Here is a 23,033-nt window from a genome sequence, read left to right as displayed (position 1 = left end):
TAGAAGGCAGGAAATAGAAATCAACTAAATAGAAACAAAGAAAACAATACAAAGAATCAACAAAACCAAAAGCTGGTTCCTTGAGAGAATCAACAAGATAGATAAAACCCTAGCCAAACTAACTAAAGGGCAGAGAAACAGTATCCAAATTAACAAAATCAGAAATGAAAAGGGAGACATAACAACAGAAATGGAGGAAATTCAAAAAATTATCAGATCCTACTATAAAAGCATATACTCAACAAAAATGGAAACTCTAGATGAAATAGATGGTTTTCTGAACAGATACCACATACCAAAGTTAAATCAAGAGCAGGTAAACTATATAAGCAGGCCCATATTACACAAAGATATAGAAGAAGTCATTAAAAACCTCCCAACCAAAAAAAGCCCAGGGACAGATGGGTTTAGTGCAGAAATCTACAAGACCTTCAAAGAAGAACTGATACCAATTTTTCTCAAACTATTCCATAAAATAGAAAGAGAAGGAACACTACCTAACCCTTTCTATGAAGCCACCACTACTCTGATACCTAAACCACACAAGGACCCAACCAAAAAAGAGAACTTCAGACCAATCTTATGAATATCGGTGCAAAAATATTCAATAAAATTCTTGCAAACCGAATCCAAGAACACATCAAAACCATCATTCACCACAATCAACTAGGCTTCATCCCAGGAATGCAAGGTTGGTTTAATATACGAAAATCCATTAACGTAATCCACTATATAAACAAACTCAAAAAAAATCACATGATCATCTCCTTAGATGCAGAAAAAGCATTTGACAAAATACAACACCCCTTCATTTAGAAGTATTGAAGAGATTAGGAATTCAAGGCTCATACCTAAACATAATAAAAGTAATATACAGCAAAGCCAACAGCCAATATCAAATTAAATGGAGACATACTTGAAGCAATCCCACTGAAATCAGGGACAAGACAGGAATGACCACTCTCCCCATAACTATTCAATATAGTACTCAAAGTGCTAGCTAGACCAATAAGACAACAAATAGAGATCAAGAGGATACAAATTGGGAAAGAAGAAATAAAGGTATCACTATTTGCAGATGATATGATAGTATACATAAGCAACCCAAAAATTCTGACCCGTCCAGCAGTCCAGTTATTCCAGGGTCTCGAAGAGGCACTACCTGTGGGTCAAAAATGGGGGGAAGAGAGAAAGGAAGCCAAGCACGCTAAGAAAGGCAAAGTCAGTCTGGGTTGTGTCAAGGCCTCATTTAATGTCGGGGAGGTAAATGAGTTTTAAGGCTTACAGAGAAGGAATTGACCTTCACACAAGAACAAAGGAGGGAAGGGCAGAGACACCCCTAGTGATCAAAGCAGGAAGCAAGGAGTCATCCAGTGGGGACACCTGGAGTTAATGCCTGCAGGAACATTCCACGGTTAGGGCAGGGACTCTTCTCCCACCGACAGCTCATGGTGAAGACTCTAGTTAATTGTTCTCATATTTTAGCAGCCACCACCTTAGGGCCATGAGTAAGCATTAAATCTGAATAGCTCAAGATGGCTTCCCACAAAATTCTACCAGAGAACTTCTTCAACTGAAAAACAACTTCAGCAAAGTATCCAGATATAAAATTAACTCTAATAAATCAGTAGCCTTCTTTTATACAAATGATAAACAGGCTGAGAAAGAAATTAGGGAAACACCTCCCTTCACAATAGCCACAAATAATATAAAATATCTTGGGGTAACTCTAACCAAACAAGTGAAAAACTTGTATGACAATAACTTCAAGTCTTTTAAGAAAGAAATCTAAGATCTCAGAAAAATGGAAAAGTCTCCCATGCTCATGAATTGGCAGAATTAACATAGTAAAAGTGGCCATTCTACCAAAGGCAATCTATAGATTCAATGCAATCCCCATCAAAATCCCAACACAATTCTTCAAAGACATGGAAAGAGCAATTCTCAAATTCATCTTGAAAGGAAAAAAAAACAGAATATTTAAACAATTCTTTTTTATTATTATTATTATAATTTTTTGTTTTCTATATTCTTTGTTTACATCCCAAATGATTTTCCCTTTCCCGGTTCCCCCTGCCTCCATAAGTTCCCTAAGCCCTCTTCCCTCTGCCCATTCTCCTATCAACCCCCTCCTGCTTCTCTGTCCTGGTACTCCCCTACAATGCTGGAATAAGCCTTTTCAGTACCAGGGATCTCTCCTTCCTTCCTTCTTGGGAGTCATTTTGATATGTGAATTGTGTCTTGGGTATTCAGAGTTTGAGCTAATATCCACTTATCAGTGAATGTATTCCATGTGTGTTCTTTTGTGATTGGGTTACCTCACTTAGGATGATATTTTCCAGATCCAGCCATTTGCCTAAGAATTTAATGAATTCATTATTTTTAATTGCTGAGTAGTATTCCATTGAATAAATGTACCACATTTTCTGTATCCATTCCTCCATTGAGGGACATCTGGGTTCTTTCCAGCTTCTGGCTATTATAAATAAGGCTGCTATGAACATAGTGGAGCATGTGTCCTTATGGCATGCCAGGGAATCCTCTGGGTATATGCCCAGGAGTGGTATAAGAGGGTCCTTCAGAAGTGTTATGCACAGTTTTCTGAGGAACAGCCAGACTGATTTCCAGAGTGGTTGTACCAACTTGTATTCCCACCAGCAGTGGAGGAGTGTTCCTCTTTCTCCACATCTTCACCAACACCTACCGTCTCCTGAGTTTTTAAACTTAGCCATTCTAACCAGTGTACGGTGAAATCTCAGGGTTGTTTTGATTTGCATTTCCCTAATGACTAATGATGTTGAACATTTTTTAAGGTGCTTCTTCAGCAAAGTGGCTGGTTATAAAATCAACTCAAGCAAATCAGTAGCCTTCCTATATGCAAAGGATAAGCAGGTTGAGAAAGAAATTAGGGAAGTGACACCCTTCACAATAGCCACAAGCAATATAAAGGAACTTTGGGAGACTCTAACCAAACAAGTGAAAGATCTGTATGAGAAGAACTTCAGGACTCTGAAGAAGGAAATAGAAGAAGACCTCAGAAAATGGAAAAACCTCCCATGCTCACGGATCGGCAGGATTAATATAGTTAAAATGGCCATCTTACCAAAAGCAATCTACAGATTCAATGCAATCCCCATCAAAATCCCAACTCAGTTTTTCATAGAGTTAGAAAAAGCAATTCTATAATTCATCTGGAATAACAAAAAACCCAGGATAGCTAAAACTATTCTCAACAACAAAAGAAATTCTGGGGGAATCAGTATCCCTGACTTCAAGCAATACTACAGAGCAATAGTGTTAAAAACTGTATGGTATTGGTACAGTGACAGGCAGGCGGATCAATGGAACAGGATTGAAGATCCAGAAATGAACCCACACACCTATGGCCACTTGATCTTCGACAAAGGAGCCGAAAACATTCAGTGGAAAAAAGTTAGCCTTCTCAACAAATGGTGCTGGTTCAATTGGAGGTTAGCATGCAGAAGAATGCGAATTGATCCATTCTTATCTCCATGTACTAAACTCCACTCCAAGTGGATCAAGGACCTCCATGTAAAACCAGACATACTAAAACTAATAGAAAAGAAACTGGGGAAGACCCTTGAGACATGAGCACAGGGGAAAAGTTCCTGAATAGAACACCAATAGCTTATGCTCTAAGATCAAAAATTGACAAATGGGACCTCATAAAATTACAAAGTTTCTGTAAGGCAAAGGGCACTATCAAGTGGACAAAACGGCAACCAACAAATTGGAAAAGGATCTTCACCAACCCTACATCTGACAGAGGGCTAATATCCAATATATACAAAGAACTCAAGAAGTTAGACTCCAGAGAGCCAAATAACCCTATTAAAAAATGAGGTACAGAGCTAAACAAAGAATTTTCACCTCGAAAATAATTCTTAACAATAAAAGAACTTCAGGGGGAATCACCATCCCTGACCTCAAGCTTTACTATAGTGAAATAGTGATAAAAACTGCATGATACTGGTACGGAGACAAGACACATTGATCAATGGAATAGAATTGAAGATCCAAAAACAAAACCACACATTTATGGGCACTTGATCTTTGGCAAAGAGGCCAAAAAGATACAATGGAGAAAAGAAAGCACCTTTAATAAATGGCACTGATCTAACAGGCTGTCGGTGTGTAGAAAAATGAAAACAGACCCATATTTGTCACCTTGCACAAGCTCAAGTCCAAGTGGATCAAGGACCTCAACATAAAACCAGATACACTGAGTCTATTAGTGTAGTGAGAAAGTGGGAAAGAGCACAGGGATAAATTTTATTGGCACAGGGGAAACTTCCTAGACAGAACTCCCAATGGCTAAGGCTCTAAGATCAAGAATTGATAAGTGGGACTTCATAAAATTGGAAAGTTTCTGTAAGGTAAAGGAAAGAATCCAGAAGACAAATGGGCAACCTATAAATTGGGAAAAAATTCTTCATTAACCCCACGTTTGAAAGAGGGCTAATATCTAAAATTTATTTAAAAAAAAAAAAAAACACCTCAACAAGCTAATCACCAAAACACAAACAACCCAATCAAAAAATGGGGTATTGAACTAAACTGAAAATTTATAACTGAGGTATTTCAAATGGCTAAGAAACACCTAAAGTACCAGGATTACAGGACCACACCCAGCTCTTCATATGGTTCTTAAATAGCTGGCTATTTTGAGGTTTTCATGGGGGGATACACTCCCTAACTTCAAGATCCGTGTGGTGCTTAACTACAGCAGGCACCTTAAGGACTCAATACAACTTTCCCTGTAGAGAGAATTTTGGTTGCTTTGAAAAACATAGAAATATTATAAGAATATGTTTTGTTTTAATCCCCGGTGTGATATTGTCCCCATCAGCTGGCTGTGATTTGCCTCGTGCTCTAGCAGGGGCATGATTCTGCCAGCTTCAGACAGTTTCTGCTACTGTGAGACATTTGTAATTCCGGGGATTTATTAGGGGGTATATAATAAATGCTACAGCCCAGAGAAGAGGTAGTTGGTGGTTGGTGGTTGGATGTTGTTGGTTGTTGTTGGTCATTTGGGAAGGTTGGCTGCTGTTTAATAGTAGTTGTGGTCAAAGAAGAAAACAAAAAGAAAAGAATTAGATCCAGGGCTCTCTTTCTCCCTTACCTAGTGTTAGGGGTTGAAAGGGTGGATAAGGGTGGAAGAAAGAAGGTCCCACAAAGTAGCAAAAGCACAGCTACAATCCCCAGGAGCTGCTATACACAAAATCAACTGTGCCACGCTTAAATCAGCATGTTATTTTGCTGAGCAGCTCAGAGAAAAGTAGCATCACTCTAAGAAAATGGAACTTGATTGTAGAGATGACTGACTAGGTAAGGAGCACTTGCTGTGTATCCCAAGCACCACTGTAAAAGGCTGGCATGTCCATGCATTCCTGTAACCCCACTACTAAGGGGCAGAGACAGGAAGATTTCAAGAGGTCACTGGCTAGCCATTCTAGCCAAATAGTAAGCCTCTGGTTCACTGGCAGCCTGTTTCAAGTCAATAAGGAGGAAAGATACCAACACCCTCACCCTCCTCTGGCCACTAAAGGCATGTGCATGCATGCCTGCACATTCACATGCATGTGCCACCCCCCCAACCTCCCCAACACACCACATACACACAACCCCCCACACACATATATACACGGATATACATCTCACACACACACACACACAGAGTCCAGTGTAAGGCCTGCGTGATGGCTCAGCATGTGGGACAATAAGGCAGAAGTGCTGTGAGTTCAAGGTGAGCATGGGATACATGGTAAATTCAGGGCATCCATCCAGGGCTACAGAGTGACATCCTGGCTCAGAAAGAAGATGAAGTGGAAGTAGTCAGGTAGAGAGGTGATGGAAGGGGAAGAGGTAAGGGGGTGTGGACAAGGGGCAGAGGAAAGAAAATCCTCTCTAAATGAATACATTTCTCTAAATTGACATTTTCCAGCATGTATTAAATGATTGCCTATGCACATGCAGATATAATATTACACAGAAGGTGTAGTAAAATGCAGCCTCATATGCAAAACAAAGCAAGCGAAAGGCAGCCTTCAGCAAGGCTGCTCAAGTAATGTGATAGATTGAATGTGAAATGTCTTTATAGATTCATGTGTGCACACCTGGTCCCGAGTTGGTGGCACTGTGGAGAAGACAAAGACCCATTAGGAAGTGAAGCCTTGCTGGAGGAAGTACGTCACTGGGGGTGGGCTTTAGGATTTGACATCCTGGCTCCACTTCCTGCTCCCTCTCTCTGCTTCCGGTGTGTGGATGAAATGCGGCCAGCAAGTGCTCTGCTAACTGCTGCCTGTCTTCCCCGCCATGTACCATCTGGAACCACAAGCATCAAGAGACCCTTCTCTCCTCTAGGCTGTTTTTGGTCACAGTGTTTACCACAGCAAAAGAAAAGTGACAATAAAAAAATGTACCTCAATCTTCTGTAAATACTCTTATTTTAGCAACAGTCTAAAAGGTTGAAGTCTTTAACATCCAGCTTGATACAGGTGTATCACAATCACCCTTACAAATGTCCATGTACTAAAATTGCTATGGCCTCTAAAGACAGAATTCACACCTTGTGGATTACAACTGGCCACACTTTGTTTTTAGAGACATGTTCATACAAAGATGTAATCATTTGTAGCATCCGTTAGCTAATTTGTTTCCATTAGCAAATGTCACCCAAATAGATGAGATTGTCTAATTAATAGGAAAATGTGTGCTTGACCCAAATCACCATTGCAATAGCATCATCTCTAATTAGACAGTGAGCTGTAATCCTCCATCCACGATAAGAACATGTCCTGTGATGTATGGTGACTCTAAAAGAAACACAACGGCATGTGCCACCTCAAGAGCTTCTCCAAACCTCCCAAGAGGGATATTTTTCTTGAAATGTTCTTCTTTCAAGTGTTTTGTCATATCCGTATGAATAAATCCTAAAAGAGAAATGTTAATTCAGTTGAAAAGTATAAACACTAAAAATGGCTGTTTAACTCTTATAAAGAGAATTTGCTTCTGAGAATTTGACATTATTAATTAATACTGATTAGGAACTATAGAGTACTGTTAGCAATTACTCAAGTGTACAACTTTATTCACTTTAACTCAATGAATGTTTATTCAATACAAAAATGCCTGACTCCCAAGTCCATGGCTCAGCTCTTGGCAAACACAAAGACAATGCTCTTGAATGTAACAGGCAGGTACAAACATGAATGAAACACAATGTATCCTTTGAGTAACTAAAATCTTCGGAGGGTGGAAGTACTTGCCGCATACCCAACTGTAATGTGATAAGGTCTGGTGAATCCATTTATAATGCTATAAATAAGATGACAGAGAAATGATTTTCACACAGGTCGGGCAGAAAGGAAGAAACAGTATTGAGAGAAGCTATCACCAAAATGGTCTCATGAACTGATTTTGCAGTACTAATAAGGATTAGACCATTCCATTTACTACACCACAATAACTGATAAGGGAAGCGCCCAAGACTCCAAAGTCCATATGAGGAAAAAAGTCCTATGGTCATATCTAATCTGTATAAAAATGTACAGAAAATATCAAATTTTAACTCAGTATTGGCATGTGTGCAATAGAGTGTGCAGACAGCATGTTCTAAAATAAATTCTACAGTATCAAGTATTATATACTCAGAATTCAAAATTATTGTAGGTATGTATGCACAAGTGCACGCGCACGCAAACACACACACACACACACACACACACACACACAGAGACCAGGATCAACTATAGATTTATGAAACAACTACAAGAATAGTCTCAAGACATACAAATGTGTCTGTGTGTGTGTGTGTGTGTGTGTGTGTAGCTAACAAAATTTTACGACATAGTTTCTTATTCATTAATTAATTCTAAAAAAATTTTGAGACATGGTCTTATCATGTAGACCCAGCTACCTAAAACTCAAATAAATGCACCTGCTCTACCTCTTGAGGTCTAAGACTGAAGGCATGTGCTACCACGCCCAGCTTCAGTCACTAGGTTTTAAAAGAAAACAAATACTAACTTTCATGAGAGTGGCGGGTGTGAGGAAAGTTTCTATTTCAAGGTGATAAAAGGTGGACTTAAAGTCAGACAAGCCACAGCAAGTGAGGGCTCCGTGTGCACTCACAAAAGATAGTTGCTTTATGTTAAAACTAAATCATTTGTAAATTAAACTATAAATCAGCTTAAATAATACTGTTGCTTACAAATGTCAGTGTTGATAAATGTGATCTAAATACTATATTCAGTTGCTCATTTATTATGCAACACTACATAATTAACTTTAGATTTTCATTTATGAAAACTCAAATGTTTTCTTTAAAGTCCTGTGAAAAATCATTGTAGTTTTTTTCCTACTATGAAACCTAAGATAGTGAGAGGTTCCTGAGGAAATCTGGAAACAAACTGAAAGATCTTTCAACAAGGAATGGGTTAAGACCTGATATATCCACAGCATACATAGAACAATGTTTGGTATTAATGTCATAAATGAAGATTTCACATCTGTAATCTTTTTTTTTGGATATTTTTTTAATTCGATATATTTTTATTTACATTACATCTGTAATCTTAAAAGCAGGTTAGAAGTTAATTCCATTATGTCACTATCGAAAACAAAGCAAAATATACATTCCAAAATGCTAACATCTGAGTATCTCTGAACATCTGAGGGACAAGTGACAGTAGTCACCAGAATTATATACCAGGTGATGATTTTCTTTGTATTTTTCTCCTTTTAAGTTCTTGCTCGCTCTGTTTCTCTCTCTCTCTCTCTCTCTCTCTCTCTCTCTCTCTTTCTCTGTGTGTGTGTGTGTGTTTGTGTTTGTGTTTCTGTTTGCTGATAAAATTATTGAAAAAATATGAGTTAAAGACAATCTATAACTAGGGCCAGAAATAACAAGACTAATTTTGTAGTGCCTGTGAGACTACACTGTGAAACATAACCCCCTCTGTCAGAAAAGTCTGAGCACATTTATTTGAGAAGTCAGCAACATTTCCTTTCATCTTTACATACAGTGTGGGCAGGAAGGGGTGAAGGCAGCAGTCAAAATGCCTCTGCAGACTTTCAAGCAATGAGCGAACCCGCTGTTACAAGACAGGGTCTCATTGTGCAGCCCTGGCTAGCCTGGAACTCTGTATGTAGCCAAGGCTTGTCTCAAACTCACAGAAATCCACCTGCCTCTGCCTCCGGGGTGCTGAGACTAAAGAAGTATGCCACCACAACTGGCCCAAAGATGAAATCTTCAGTGAGAAGCCAGAATCTAGAAGATTCCAATTCTCTCGAGAAGCCATGGATTTCATGAACTCCAATGCTGCATGTTAGCAAACTTTTTTTCAAGGATACCCCAGAATAAACCCTATAACCACTTCAGGTTATGAAAGTTGAGTGAAATAAAATAGTTAATGCTAATATTAAAAACTTACAACCCCTAGCTTAATGCTCAGGGAACACGGCGTGGAAAGATTGTAGTCATAGGACCAGAGTATCTGCTATGCAATAGGTTCTCTCTGCATATGATGGGGAAGCTGTATGCATGAAATCTCAACACTGTGGTCACCCAAACAAGCCCTGCCCAGTGACCGTCAGGATGTATGGGGACTCACAAGGCCCGACCCCAAGATGAAGAGCCACGAGCAACTACAGGCTGCTGAGGAAAGGATGATCCATCTCCTCCGGGGATGGGCTGCCACAGGTGATCAGTCCCACGCAGTCAGCCCTACCTACAAACACACACAAGCCACACTGAAGGCCTCCGCAGCCTGCTGTGCATGCACAACACATGACCTGTCCAAAATAATAACTGAAGAAGACATCATAAACTTGAGAGGGAGTAGAGGGAGAAATAGGAGGAGTTGGGGGGACAAAAATGATGGGAATACAGTATTCATGGATAACCTCAAATATTTTTAACTTACAAATGAAAAAAAAAATCAAACAGTTAATGGTACACCTGTCTTTTGCTCTGTAAAATTCGAACAAAACTGGCATAAAGGGTTTCACTCTGGGCTGGAGAGATGGCTCAGAGGTTAAGAGCACTGACTGCTCCTGAGTTCAAATCCCAGCAGCCACATGGTGGCTCACAACCACCCATAACAAGATCTGACTCCCTCTTCTAGAGTGTCTGAAGACAGCTGCAGTGTACTTATATATAATAAATCTAAAAAAAAAGGGGGGGGTAGATTTACACTTACTCCATAAACTCAGCAGAAAGGTTATATATTTTTTTAAAAACAAACAAAAATAAGCCACGAGACACTGCGGTAGCCATGGTTTATGAGCGCTCTTGTCAGACAGATGAGCAGCTTACAGGCTGCTTGCAGCTGGCTCTCGTGCAGCGTGCCGTGGTGAGGAGACCTGGATCAATTCTGCGGCCTGCTCTCTAACACTGTAAAGCTGTGACAAGCAGACACTGTACTGATGCAGGGTTGTCTGTGTATCACACGATGAGCAAACAGATCGAAGACAGCAGGTCCCCTGAGCTTCCTTCCAGCTGTACATGGTTGGCTTTTGATAAGAAATCATCCTGACTCTGACCCGACTGGGAGACTAGGAGACAGAGCTCCCTGGAAAACGCCCTCACTTCCTATACGTCTTATATCCAAATAGGTGTGCGGCCATTCACTACACAACAAGAGGACCCTGCCCAGCTCCAGTCTGGAAAGCAGGGATGGCAGTTGTCAGAGGAAATTACCACAGCCCCTCTCCAGGCCATGTTGAAAAGAAGGGAATGAGTTGATGGGACAACTCAGCGGCTAAAGACACTTGCTGCAAAATCCCGAGGACCTGAGTTTGATCCCCAGAACACGTGCAAAGGTGGGCAGAGAGAACAGGCTCCTTCACAGCCCCTGACCTCCTTGAGACTCCTGTGTCCTGTGCAAAGAGCACGAATAATCATCATTTTTTAAGAAAGGAAAGAATTTGCCCCAATACGCTAATTTTTTTTTCCTCTTAGATCATGTCTAATGTGGAAAACGAACATATTCCTAAAGATCTTGGATTCCTTGTCTTTTTAATCAGTGGACTTCATGTTTAACACGTTGTACATTTACAGAACTATTGAACAAAGGCTCCTATGCTGACCACGCTGCCATCACCCCTTGCTCCCTCCATTTCCCCAAGCATCTTGCCTTGGTGTGGTTGACACACTACGGGTGAACACTGCTCAGCTTCACTGGGTAAAGTTCCTAGAACACGAGAGCTGGGGTCCTACCAAGTGCTGCTGTCATGCTATCCACCATCACAACATAGTTGTTCTGACCTATGCCATTTGCAGCTTCTCAGACCGCACAGATCTGTTCCAGTTCATCAGAAATTAACTAAGAAATGTTAAGCTGGTCTCTTATGATTAATTGCTCAGGGCTGTATAGCATGTCGATGTTATCTTGTGCTGAAGCTCATGGACCATGTAATCTCCACTTAGAAAATATTCACAGCCCAATGCACTATATATCAGTAGTTCCCTAGGTGCCCTCTGCCCCATACATCACAGAGCTGAGAGTAGATATTAATGGTCCCCACACATCCCACACACCTATCCTGACTCTTGTCTTACTTTCCAGTCTGTCTTCTTTCCTTGGCTCTAAAAGACTCTCCACATCACTCTTCATATTTGTAAAGTTCTGGAGATTTTGTTCTACTCCACACTCATGATTCATGCATTTACAAAGACTTGAAGTGGCTATAAAAGCTATAAACTACAAGTAGGTGCCACTGTCCAACAGAGAGTGCTACTGGATTACTTCACTGGACACTCAGTGCCCCTTCCCCCTCCAGCACTGACCTAGGCTTTTCAGCAGCCTCTTCGCTCAACCTGCGACATTCCTGGCCAGCAGCCCCTGCTTTCCGCTTGTGATATTCCTGGCCTTTGTTCTTCAGAGAACAATACAGCTGCTGCTTTCACCTGGAAGTCATGGGCAGCCTCAGAGCCCCTCACCTGGAAGCATCCCTGATCTGCCAGACTTGAAGTGCTCTGATCTCAGCAGGTGACCTGCTGAGATTGAAGTCAAGGAGTTCTAGGACCTCTCCTTGAAGTCTGGGGGGAAGGACTTCTTCCTAAGCTATATATTGACTAATATTTATTAAAGTTTGGGTCTTGATCAGCACGGTGTTGACTTGACTCATTTCTCTTTTCGCCGTTTCTCCATCTATCCCTAAGTTTCTCTTCCAGGAACCAGCCCCCAATAACAACAGAATGCAACAAGTCAGAAGTTTCCAACTGGCTACAAAGCCACCCTTCCTTAGATCAAACGCAGTAAGTGAAATGACATGCATTCTATCAACTTGGAAGAAAGACACTACACGTCCTTACCAGACATACAGTGACAACCTAACACAGAGGGAGAGGGGGAGGGTGTCTAGGATCAAACTGGGGCCTGGTGCATGCTGGGCAAATGCTCTAGCACCAAGCCCCATCTCAAAGTCCACCATTAAAATGTGAACTCTTAATTTAGTCTGGGATGCGCTGGCTCCCAAAAGCCATGAGAATGTTTATGTTATAAACTCTGAAGAAAGGACATTTCATTGATCCACTTTAGACAAGGAATTGACAACAGTCAATCTATCAAATAAAATTTCTCATATTGATTTTCAATTAGGGAGATTCATCCTTACTTTATATACCAAGTTGAAAATACTAATGCTTAGTGGAACAGTAAAGGATTTAGGACGGAGCAACAGTCTAATCGTTATCTACCTTGTTTCCTAGTATTTGTGCTACAATTTGCTTTTCTTTCTTTTATCTTTTTTTAAATTATTTTCTTTTTTTTTCTTATTTTCTATATTCTTTGTTTACATTCCAAATGATTTTCCCTTTCCTGGTTCCCCCTTCCCCATAAGTCCCATAAGCACTCTTCCCTCTGCCCACTCTCCAATCAACCCCCTCCCACTTCTCTGTTCTGGTAATCCCCTACAATGCTGCATCAAGCCTTTTCAGGTCCAAGGTCCTCTCCTTCCTTCTTCTTGGGAATCATTTGATATGTGAATTGTGTCTTGGGTATTCAGAGTTTCTGGGCTAATATCCACTTATCAGTGAGTGTGTTCTTTTATGATTGTGCTACCTCTCTTAGGATATTTTCCAGATCCAACCATTTGCCTAAGAATTTCATGAATTCATTGTTTTTAACTGCTGAGTACTATTCCATTGTGTAAATATACCACATTTTCTGTATCCATTCCTCCATTGAGGGACATCTGGATTCTTTCCAGCTTCTGGCTATTATAAATAAGGCTGCTGTAAACATAGTGGAGCATGGGTCCTTATTGCATGCCGGGGAATCCTCTGGGTATATGCCCAGGAGTGGTACAGCAGGGTCCTCTGGAAGTGTCATTCCCAGGAGGATCCTTTTGTTTGTTTGAGCTTTTTTTTTTTATTGGATATTTTATTTATTTACATTTCAAATGTAAAAATACACCTTTCCCTATTTCCCACCCAGAAACCCGCTATCCTATCCCTCCTTCCTCCTGCTTCTATTGAGGCTGTACCCCCCACCTACCCACCCACTCCCACCTCCCTGCCCTCGCATTCCCCTACACTGTGGCATCAAGCCTTCACAGGACTAAGGGCCTCTCCTCCCATTGATGCCCGAAAAGGCCATCCTCTGCTACATATGCAGCTGGAGCCATGGGTCCCTCCAGGTGTACTCCTTGGTTGGTAGTATAGACCCTGGGATCTCTGGTTGGTTAATATTGTTGTTCCTCCTATGAGGCTGCAAACCCCTTTGGCTCCTTTAGTCCTTTCTCTAACTCCTCCATTGTAGACCCCATGATCAGTTCAATGGTTGGCTTCCAACATCCACCTCTGTATTTGTCAGGCTCTGTCAGAGCTTCTCAGGACACAGCTATATCAGACTCTTGTCAGCATGCACTTCTTGGCATCCACAATAGTGTCTGCATTTAGTGACTGTATATGGGATAGATCCCAAGGTGGGGCAGTCTCTGGATGGCCTTTCCTTCAGTCTCTGCTCCAACTTTGTCTCCATATTTGCTCCTGTATTTTGTTCCCCCTTCTAAGAAGGACCAAAGGACCCACATTTTGGTCTTCCTTCTTCTTGGGCTTCATGTGATCTGTGAATTGTATCGTGGGTATTCTGAGCTTCTGAGCTAATATCCACTTATCAGTGAGTGCATACCATGTGAGTTCTTTTGTGGTTGGGTTATCTCACTCAGGATGATATTTTTGGTATATTTACACAATGTAGTACTACTCAGTTATTAAAAACAATGAATTCATGAAATTCTTAGGCAAATGGATTGAACTACAATTTGCTTTTCAGCTGTTTTTCTGTTATTTAGAACCTCTGTTGAGGGAAATATTAAAAAAACAAGCCAGCACGTTCCTGCGCTTGTGCCTCTGCCCCGGCAGCCTGGCTGGCCATGCACTGGCGGGCAATGGACGACCTGTTTTTATCTCATGGAGACTCTCATGGCCCAGAGCTCCCAAAATGTCTCCACCTAGCTCACTTAAGTGATGGGCCACTACCACACAGCCCCGTGCTTCAAACCTCTACAGCCTTTGTGGAGCACCTCGGGCAAACCCATGATTTGCCACTGTACCTTTCTCTCTGGAGCCTGGATGAGCCGCAGCATGAAGGAAAACAACACAAACTTAGTTCAGAAACAATGGCAGAAACTCAGTACCTGGGATCCACCACTGAGACCAGGAGACACTCATAGCTACATCTTGTGTTCACGCTATCCCCGCTCAAAAGAAGACCTCAGTCTCTCCTGCCTCCTCTCTTCCTCCAACCTGGAAGTCCCTCCTACTTGCCCAGTGATTGGTTCACAAGAACAGCATAAGGCCCATCCACAACAAACCTCCACTTGAAGCTAATCAGGAATACTTAGCACAAAAAAAGAACTAGAAGTCTAAGGGCTGGAACGATGGCTCCTGCGTAAAAAGCACTTACTGTACTAACAGAAAGTCTGCAGTCTAGAGATCCTGGACGTACATCAAAGCCAGGTATACCGGCTGGTTTTGTGTCAACTTGACACAAGATGGAGTTATCACAGAGAAAGGAGCTTCCATTGAGGAAATGCCTCCATGAGATCCAGCTGTACGGCATTTTCTCAGTTGGTGATCAATGGGGGAGGGTCCACTGTGGGTGGTGCCATCCCTGGGGTGGTAGTCTTGGGTTCTATAAGAGAGCAGGCTGAGCAAGCCAGGGGAAGCAAGCCAGTAAGGAACATCCCTCCATAGCCTCTGCATCAGCTCCTGCTTCCTGACCTGCTTGAGTTCCAGTCCTGACTTCCTTTAGTGATGAACAGCAATGTGGAAGTGTAAGCTGAATAATCCATTTCCTCCCCAACTTGCTTCTTGGTCATGATGTTTGTGCAGGAATAGAAACCCTGACTAAGACACCAGGCATGGCAGTACAAGGGAACCAGCACTGGGGACCCAGAGAGGACAAACAGATCACAGGGTCTCATTAATCTCAGCCAGTCTAGCTCAAACAGTGAGCTTCAAAGCCTGTGAGAGGCCTGTCTCAAAAAATACACCGGTGAAATGAATGACCCCTCTCCAGATGTTAGCACACGGGTAAGCACACCGTGAGTGCACATTTGCTAGCTCTACTTAAAGATCTAGTCAAGAAGCTGATAGATCTTAATATCAAAATTAGTCAACAGATAACTTATAGAATTGATCTAATCTTATTTCAATCTGTACTATGAAACAAGATGTGTGTGTGTGTGTGTATGTGTGTGTGTGTGTATAATATACAATATAGTATTACAAAGGCTACCCTACTAGTGGTCACTTTCTAGCAACAAATTTTTGTCCCCAAAATGAATTGCATAGGAAAAATACGATCTTTACAAAAGACTCTGTGGCACTTTCGTAATACCTCTCAAACGTCTCCTTTGTATAGAAACTGGATTCCCACCACTCATGCCATTGCCTTGATAACTCATCCATGCTAAGCAGCTTCCTAACACAGTACACATCACTGGCTCCCTTCAGCCACGACACTGCAGCGCTCCTTCCAACTGTTCCTGTAGCTTGTAACAGAGACATCTCATTTATTTTTTTACTCCTGGACGTAGCACAGCCTTGGCACAGAGGAAGGCACCCAAGGACACTCGCTGCCTGAGTCCATGTGAATTGGAAAGATGATCCTTCCTCTCAGCCAGTCAGCTATTACATCACCAAAAACATAGAATCAACTCCTCATTACTCACACCACTGGAATCCTGAAAAGAGAGAGGGCAAGTCCATGCCCTTCCAAACAGCAAACAGCCCCGCGGATGGCTAGCTCAGTCAACACTAACAGTGACAGCCTGCACAGAGCCCACGGAGACAGAAAAGCAGGCTTAGGTAATGACAATGCATCTTTCCATGGAAAGCTTTGGTTTAGGCCCTTTTCCTTTTTCCTTCAAAAGAATTCCTCTAAGCTGTAAAACTTAGTCAATACTCATGGATTTGGAATGTCTGAACTTAGCTGTCTGTGACTAAACAAGGAACTGGAGTGAAGGCATGTTACCCAGCAAACATATTCACAGCACATCCTGAAAAACATCTGCTGGCTCAGTGAGTGCCAACTCTCAGGTCCAGCTGGAGTCATGAGGGACTCAAAAGCTACAGGTGGCAGAAGTCAGCTGCAGCCCACTTAACTACAGACTGCCAGTCAGTCACAGGAGCAAACATTACACAGGGGATTGCTCTAATCCCCATCAGTCTAATGCTCTCCCAACTGGGCTATTCCAGTGGCTACAGAGATGACTTAAGTATGTAAAGCTGCAAACAAAGATAAACTATCTAGGCCCAACGAGATGGCTCCGCAGGGAAAGACGCCATCATTACATCAAGCCTGAAGACCTGACTTCCATCCCACAGGCTGCAAGGACAAAACCCATTCCTGCATGTAATTCTCCTATCACTACATGTGCAGTAGTGTGCTGTGCATGCACCCATACAAAAGCATACAGATACACACACAAATAAATGAACACATGAGTATAAAGAAAGACCCTACTCTAATTTACAAAAGTATAGAAAAACATTCATTCTGTTGGGGAGTCAAATAAATACTTAATAAAAAATGTCTAACAGGCCAACCAACTAATAAATGACAAATGTATCTGAATGTTGACATCTTTTATCTAAACTTTGACATCTTTTTATTAGAGAGTGGCAAATAATATACAAGTTAACAAAAGATAGAGAATAAATAGAGAAATACATAAATAAGAAACTAAAGGATAAAGACATCAATCTTATGACTCAAAAGGAACTCTTGAGGAGTGTATTCTCTCCATGAACCAGCCAGGTAGCTTTGGGTAAATCACGTCAAACCCTCGGTCACAATTTTTAAATTGTCACAGTGGCTGGAGTAAGCCAGGCGTGTTAGAGCAGCCGGTAATCCCAGGACTACAGCGCATGGTAAAGACGCTGCTTCAAAACACAAGGTGATCTCCAAGGTTGTTTTAACCATAATTTACTCCTTAACTTGTGAAATTTTTTAAAATAAAGATTTTTATGTAAGACAAGAGGAACAAGAAAGTTTTTTTTTCAGTCACTAATTCATTATTTCTTTCGACAATGATTTTAGAGAGATACAATCCAAATGTCAATTAATGACTGCCAATTAACCAATTAACAGGGAACCTAGTGGCCTTTCTCTATACCTCTAAATTATACTACAGTTATTGTATGAAGTTTTCACTGACCTGGTGCAACCACATTCACTCTGATTTTCTTCCGTGCAACCTCTTTAGCAAGCGAGCGGGAAAACCCAACAAGCCCTCCTTTGGTGGCGCTGTACGAGGACTGGCCCACATTGCCTTTTAAACCAATAATACTCCCTGCGGGAAAAGAAGAAAACAAGTGCAAGCCAATCGGTTCATTATTTGACGACTCATATCCTATACAGTCACCAAACCAGGAAGGAAACCCCGCCTTCTTTTATCCTTTGCTAAAATGAGTAACTCTAACCACGGTCCTTTGAGAGGTAACCCAGACACGCACGGCAAAGAGAAACTGATGTCAAACCACCAGTTTGCAAGAGAGGCTTGTGTGACTTTACCTGAAAGGGGGGCAGAGGTCGGGAACATTGAGTGCTGGGTCTGACAGTGCGGCTGTCTGGATGGGCAACGTCCCTCTAGGCTCGGACGTGTGAGCACTGGGCCCCAGGTGCTGCTGGGGCTGTCTTAGGAGGTGTGGCTTCACTGGGAGTATATGGCTTCACCTGACTTCGAGTTCTCTCTCCACTTGGTGCTTGTGGTTGAAATGTCACCTCTCAGCTTTCTGCTTCTGCCACCTTGCCTGCTGATTGCCTTCCTACCGTGACAGCCTTGTATCCCTCAGGGACCATAAGTATACTGGCTGGTTTTGTGTGTCAACTTGACACAGGCTGGAGTTATCACAGAGAAAGGAGCTTCAGTTGGGGAAGTGCCTCCATGAGAACCAGCTGTGGGGCATTTTCTCATTTTGTGATCAAGTGGGGAGGGCCCCTTGTGGGTGGTGCCTCCTCTGGGCTGGTGCTCTTGGGTTCTATAAGAGAGCAAGTGAGCAAGCCTGGGGAAGCAACCCAGTATGTAACATCCCTCCATGGCCTCTGCATCAGCTCCTGCTTCCTGACCTGCTTGAGTTCCAGTCCTGACTTCCTTTAATGATGAACAGCAGTGCAGAAGTGTAAGCTCAATAAACCCTTTCCTCCCCAACTTGCTTCTTGGTCATGATGTTTGTGCAGGAATAGAAACCCTGACTAAGACAGTAACCCAAAATAAACTGTCTTCTTTAAGTTGTCTTTGCCATGGTTTTTTTATCACAGCAAAAGAAAATAACAAACACAGGCAGAAATAAGTTAAAGCCAGGAGATATAAAATAAAGGCTGATTACTTTTATAATTATATCATAATTGGAATACTTCAACCTATAGGAAGAACAAATCTCATAACTTTAAACTACTGTCAATCAAAATTGACTTGCAAACAGTGCAATTTTGCTACTTTTGTTTACTAAACATTCCTCAGTGACCTTGTCTAATAAATATGTAAGAATAATTTATAATTCAAATATCAATTGCATGCAAATACATGCTTGCAAAACAGAAGTAGGGAAGTAATTTTCTGCACCACTGGCCTGTGCTTATAAAATAAAAATTGAACAAGAACCCCAAACACACAAAATTGAAATTACATTAGAAAAAGAGATCATTCTACTTTTATACTCAAGGAGCCCAGTGTTAAAATGTTTACTTACACTGTCCAGTCAACATTGCTTGATGACAGTAATTTCCCCCCAGACATACACTGTAAGGTGGGTTCACAGCAGTGAGAGCATCCCACAGAATGCTTATATAAGGCAAGCTGGTCTAGCCCGCTTCTGCTGTATATAGTATTCCTTACTGTTCCCAAGCTACAAGCCTATGTAACATGAGTGCACAGAAGATCGGCAGACAGTGATGGCATATGTGTACCTAAGCGCAAAGAAGAACAGTAAAATCAGGGTGTGGTCAGGGTGGGGTCACCATCACAATCGACAGAGCCACTGTCATGCCTCTGTCCTCCATGAACTGATGTATCACATGGCACATTACTAAATGTGGCAGCTCAGTTAAGAGAAGAAAACTGGGTAGTCCAAGAAGAAAGAAAGGCCATCAGCTTAAGGAAAGGAGTGGGCAGGAAAACGGGTGTGTGAGAGAACAGAAGACAAAAAAGGTAAGTTCCAGGCGTGGTGGAAAGGTCGGGTAGGAAGCTCTCATAACCAGCACTCAGGCCACACTCCATTCATTCACAGTTGGTCAAAGTATGGTGTCTTAGTCAGGGTTTCTATTCCTGCACAAAAATCACGACCAAGAAGCAAGTTGGGGAGGAAAGGGTTTATTCAGCTTACACTTCTGCATTGCTGTTCATCACTAAAGGAAGTCAGGACTGGAACTCAAGCAGGTCAGGAAGCAGAAGCTGAAGCAGAGGCCATGGAGGGATGTTTCTTACTGGCTTGCTTCCGCTGGCTTGCTCAGCCTGCTCTCTTATAGAACCCAAGACTACCAGCCCAGGGATGGTACCACCCACAAGGGGCCCTCTCCACTTGATCACTAATTGAGAAAATGCCCCACAGCTGGATCTCATGGAGGCACTTCCCCAACTGAAACTCCTTTCTCTGTGATAACTCCAGCCTGTGTCAAGCTGACACACAAAACCAGCCAGTACATATGGCTTCTGAATTAGCAACACATCTACAAGGCCAGCCTGTCTGGAGGCATCCAGGAAGTATGTTCACTCGTTACGATGCATCGGCCTTAACAATATTCTACAATTCTAAGGGACCAACTTCGGTTTCTGAAACTTGTCTAAAATCAGGGTATTTTAAATATGTCCTGTGATATTCAGGCAGTCTCAGTTTTGTGTGACAGGTCTTAAGAACTGATACCTGAACTGGCTGTGTCAGAGAGCCACAGGTCACTAATTCCTCCTGAGAGGGACCTTTAACAGAACAGCATTCCCCTTTTGCCGACTTATAAGGTACTCCTCATCACTTAAGACTAAACGTCAGATGGTAGGCTAAAGTCAAACGCCATGTTATTCTGCATTTCCCGCTCTACAGGAAAGAACCCCGAACACCTCTCCCCTGTGGTTCCAACAAACTAAAGGCTACTTCCATCCACTCTGAGAAGCTGAGGTTTAATGTTCCTCAAACTGTGGCACTAGACAAGCCAGTGGTCCATGCAATTGCCATAAATAATTGTTATCTGGCCTGATGTCTATGAGCTTTCTTTTTCATTTCAAAAATTAGCTTGGTTTTCTTTACAATTTAAAAAATAAAATGACATCATTCTTTACCCCTTCTCCTCCAATCCAACCCTCCCATTTGCCCCCTCACACTCTCTCAGAGTCATTGTTTTACACACACACACATGTATGTATATATGTATATAACATGTTACATAGATGTGTGTTATATGTACATATATGTATATATACACATGTGTATGTATATATGTGTGTGTATATATATATATATATATATATATAGAGAGAGAGAGAGAGAGAGAGAGAGAGAGAGAGAGAGGGAGAGCGGGAGAGAGGGAGAGAGGGAGAGAGAGGGAGAGACATACAACCTACTACTGCTTGTAATGTATGTAACAGTATCAGGCCTGGCCACTTGGGACAGGATAACCTATTAGGAGCCTATATTGGTTTGAATAGGTTTGGCCCCCACAGACTCATGTGTTGAAATGCTTGGCCCACAGGGAGTGATACTATTAGGAAGTGTGTCCTTGCTGAAATAGGTATGGCCTTGTTGGAGGAAGTTTGTCATTGTGGGGGGTGGGCTTTGCCAGTCTTTTCCTGATTGCCTTCAGAACAAGATGTAGAACTGTCAGCTCCTCCTGCGCCAAGCCTGCCTGGACACTGCCGTGCTTCCCAGCTTGATGACAATGGACTGAAGCTCAGAACCTGTAAGCCAGCCCCAATTAAATGTTGTCCTTACAAGAGTTGCCCTGGTCACGGTGTCTGTCCACAGCAATGGAGACCCAGTAAGACCGGGCTCATGCCTGGGAAGGCTGCCTCCCTGTTCTCAGCACTCCTCAGTGTCCTGTAGTTCTAGGGCCCTGTGAGTTTCCCTTCTGTCTTAGCGTGTCTACTGTCATTGTCCATGCCTTCTTTAGGCAGCCACACCACTGAGGCAGCATGGTTGGAGCTTCCCAGTCATTTCTAGGAAACACAATCTCGCAGTACATTACCTGGCCCTTTGGCTCTTATAATCATTATAGGTTTGATCAAAAAATAAAAATAGAAAAATAGAAAAATTATTTTTAAAAAAAGGCAAGGGTGCCTGATTTCTCCTGAAAATTGAAACTGGTGACAAAACTGTTATAACATCCATGTACAGACAGTCTGCTGGATGTGCACAATTGTGGCCTCTCCCGTGCCATACGATGCCATTTATCATGTGGCTTCAGTAAGTCACTCATTGGTGATCAAGTCCATCAGTGGATTAAGTATCCTCATGTTCACATGCAATGACTATAAGCCCACGAGAGTGAAAACTCACCCACGTTAACAATAGATCCCCCCTGCTGAATCATTGTCTTCATAGCGGCTTTACAGGTCAGCATGGTGCCCAGGAGGTTAGTGTGAAGCTGAGATATCATATCTTCAGTTTTTGTTCTTACTAGAAGACTGTCTCTACAAAACAAATAAACAAACAAAAAACAAACAAACAACAACAACAACAAAAAACAGTGGTCACATTAACATCCAGATCAAAAACTCAAATCAAGGGGAGGGGGGTTGGGGGCTGGCTCAGCAGGTAAAAGTTCCAACTGCTCCTTCAGGAGAACTGAGTTCAGTTCCCAGCACTTGTGTCAAAAAGCTCACAACCAGCTTCAGGGTATTAAACATCTACTTCAGAACTCCACAGGCAACTACAAACCACACACACACACACACACACACACAATTTTAAAATAGCAAAAATAAATATTTTTTTAAAAATCACGTCAAAACATTATGTACAATCCTGATTTAAAATATAATGTAAACTGTGCTTTCGAGCTAAGTGCCAGGCAGTCCCATTACGAACTTGGCTTTAAGACCACTAAGCTAGCTGTTGATAATCCAGAAAGGAACCACTGGGAAGGCAGGACTCTCCACCTCTCCATAGGCTGATAAACACCGCCACTGCCTAAACATAATAGCAAATAACCAAATGGTTTAAGCTACTGCCAGGTTTTCCTGGTTAACAGGACTGTAAATCTAAATATTTTCTCCCAAATTCAACTTTCGAAACCCCCTCATCCTATCATTATTATATTTATTATCCTATGTATTACCATTAAGCTTGTTATGATCAATGGAACTCAGAACACTGTTTTCCAATGAGAGGAGACTAAGGACGTCTTGTAGCATGCCAGGTGATATTCCAGTGATGGAATGTTAGGACTGATCCAACTGGACATTTACCTCAACTTAAAAGAATTAGGCTAGAGAAATGGCTCATTGATTAAGAGCACACACTCATCTTATAGAGAGCGGCAAGTCCAGTTCCAAGCACCCACATCAAGGGG

General features: G+C 42.0%; 1 protein-coding gene across 3 annotated transcripts in view; it reads right to left on the bottom strand.

The window, feature by feature from the left end:
* The window catches only part of Cbr4 (carbonyl reductase 4), a 43,380-nt gene that overhangs the window by 17,363 nt on the left and 2,984 nt on the right, over window positions 1-23,033 (bottom strand). The window contains exons 3-5 of one of the 3 annotated variants that reach the window (XM_052162914.1): window positions 22,019-22,152; window positions 17,692-17,826; window positions 6,451-6,953 (exon numbers count right to left, since the gene is read on the bottom strand). In XM_052162914.1, the coding sequence (XP_052018874.1) occupies window positions 6,775-6,953; window positions 17,692-17,826; window positions 22,019-22,152 (448 nt within the window). In that variant the 3' untranslated portion in view covers window positions 6,451-6,774. Of the gene's footprint in view, window positions 1-6,450; window positions 6,954-8,442; window positions 9,750-17,691; window positions 17,827-22,018; window positions 22,153-23,033 lie in introns of those variants that run through there. The other 2 variants (XM_052162915.1, XM_052162916.1) reach the window with 2 other exon arrangements.

Source organism: Apodemus sylvaticus, chromosome 18 (genome assembly GCF_947179515.1).
Source record: "Apodemus sylvaticus chromosome 18, mApoSyl1.1, whole genome shotgun sequence".
In the NCBI taxonomy this organism is placed as follows: Eukaryota; Metazoa; Chordata; class Mammalia; order Rodentia; family Muridae; genus Apodemus; species Apodemus sylvaticus.
This window is presented reverse-complemented; position numbering and strand designations above follow the sequence as displayed.